Source organism: Galeopterus variegatus, unplaced genomic scaffold, assembly GCF_000696425.1.
Source record: "Galeopterus variegatus unplaced genomic scaffold, G_variegatus-3.0.2 Scaffold5285, whole genome shotgun sequence".
Taxonomy (NCBI): Eukaryota; Metazoa; Chordata; class Mammalia; order Dermoptera; family Cynocephalidae; genus Galeopterus; species Galeopterus variegatus.
The window spans coordinates 62871-64619 of record NW_007731396.1 but is presented as its reverse complement, the minus strand read 5'-3'; the positions used below and the strand labels follow the sequence as shown (position 1 = coordinate 64619).

General features: G+C 51.7%; 1 protein-coding gene across 1 annotated transcript in view; it reads left to right on the top strand.

Moving 5' to 3' along the window:
* Nucleotides 1-1027: 1027 nt before the first annotated feature.
* The window catches only part of WDR27 (WD repeat domain 27), a 61230-nt gene continuing 60508 nt past the window's right edge, over nucleotides 1028-1749 (top strand). Inside the window, exon 1 of the mRNA XM_008589178.1 lies at nucleotides 1028-1216. Within this exon, the coding sequence (XP_008587400.1) occupies nucleotides 1028-1216 (189 nt within the window). The remainder of the gene's footprint in view (nucleotides 1217-1749) is intronic.

Below are 1749 nucleotides of genomic sequence, written 5' to 3'. Positions count from 1 at the left end.
CCGGATGGCCTGTGTGGTGGTGGATGGTTGGGTCCTGTGAATCCGGATGGCCTGTGTGGTGGTGGATGGTTGGGTCCTGTGAATCCGGATGGCCTGTGTGGTGGTGGATGGTTGGGTCCTGTGAATCCGGATGGCCTGTGTGGTGGTGGATGGTTGGGTCCTGTGAATCCGGATGGCCTGTGTGGTGGTGGATGGTTGGGTCCTGTGAATCCGGATGGCCTGTGTGGTGGTGGATGGTTGGGTCCTTGCCCGCCATGTGGTCAGCAAGTCTGTTGGCTGTGCCTTCAAGTGCATCTGTTCCCCTGCAGTGGGGGTGGGGCAGAATGCAATCAGGGACACCTTGAGGGCTAGTGCTGCAAGTGTCTGACTGAGGGTGTTTATGACATTATTAAGCATGTAGTGGGATAAAAATCTGAAACATTATATTTGTCAATTTTCGTTAATTTATGCCTTGTAAGACACAGCCAGGTAATCACTCATTTTATAGCCCATGGTGACTTCCCTTTAATGACATAGAATATTCTAAAATAGTTGAATAAATCCCAGGTTAGTTATAGGAAGTCTGGATTTATGTTAATTTCATCACCAACTACTTTGCCGAGGTCAATTTAGAAAATAACTTTGTGTCTTAGTAATCGGTATCAGTGACCAACCTTCTGAACACTCTACCCAGTCCAGGGCTGGCCAGTGCCTCAGGGTCATTGCTTACCATTGCCTCCGTGAGGTTGTCTTCCTCGCTTGCCTCTGGGGAAGCAGACCCAGCAGGTCCAGGCGTGGTCTGTCGGGTGGGATGGTGGATTCTGACTCGAGGCCTGTTTGGTTGGAAAGCCTGTGGGAAGCGTGAAACGGTCCCGAATGTGGAGCCGCAGGGTGATTTCTCTTCCTTTTTCCCGGGCACGGGGCCGTGAGCAGTGGGTGTGATGTGGTGTGTGTGTGGCCGTACGAGGAATGACGAGCGAATGGTAGGCCTTATCTGTATTAAACATCACACGTGTAGTCATATGTACTTTGTATTTCCAGACCGAAGATGGAAAACCTACAGGAGGATTTTCCCACTCATGGTGGCTGTGCAAATGGCACAGTCATAGAGAAGTTCCTGATTCAGTCCGCGGAGTCCGCGTGCCACGTTCAGCTTGCCTGCAGCACGCGGCACTGCGCTTTCCCTCTGCACGGACGTCGACTCTGCATATGGGACACCGAGGGCCCTCCTCATAAGGTATCTGACAGGCTGTGCGTGTTCCTTGTTGAGTCTGGCGTCACGGAGGCCCTGCCCCGTCCCCGTGGTTCTGAGCTTCATCACATCGTTACAGGCGTCAGCGGCTCGTTCTTTTTACCACTGAGTAGTGTCCATCGCATGGCTGTATATTTGATGATGACATTTTGTGCTGTTAGCCCCGTAAATACCTCAGCTTCTCAACTGCCTTTAGTGGGATTTTCAGAAAGCTGCCTTTACAGCAGGTGTCTTCATGGGACAGAAGACCCCAGATGCTGAAGCACAGCACGGCCCTCAGACGTTTTTCTGTGATCACGGTACCATAATTCTTCACCGCCTTGGCTGCTTTCTGGTGCCTTCAGAAGAAGCTGTTTTGCGAATCTTGCTGGGTTTTTCTTGTTTGGTCAGGAGGGTTGCCGCGGCTCAGCTAGCCTGCCGTTTCCAGAAGTAGAGCTCTCCCGGTCCCCTGTTAAGTGATGTCCCCCACATCACACAGCCGTTGTCTACTTAACACAGCTTGTAAACGTCCCACTCAC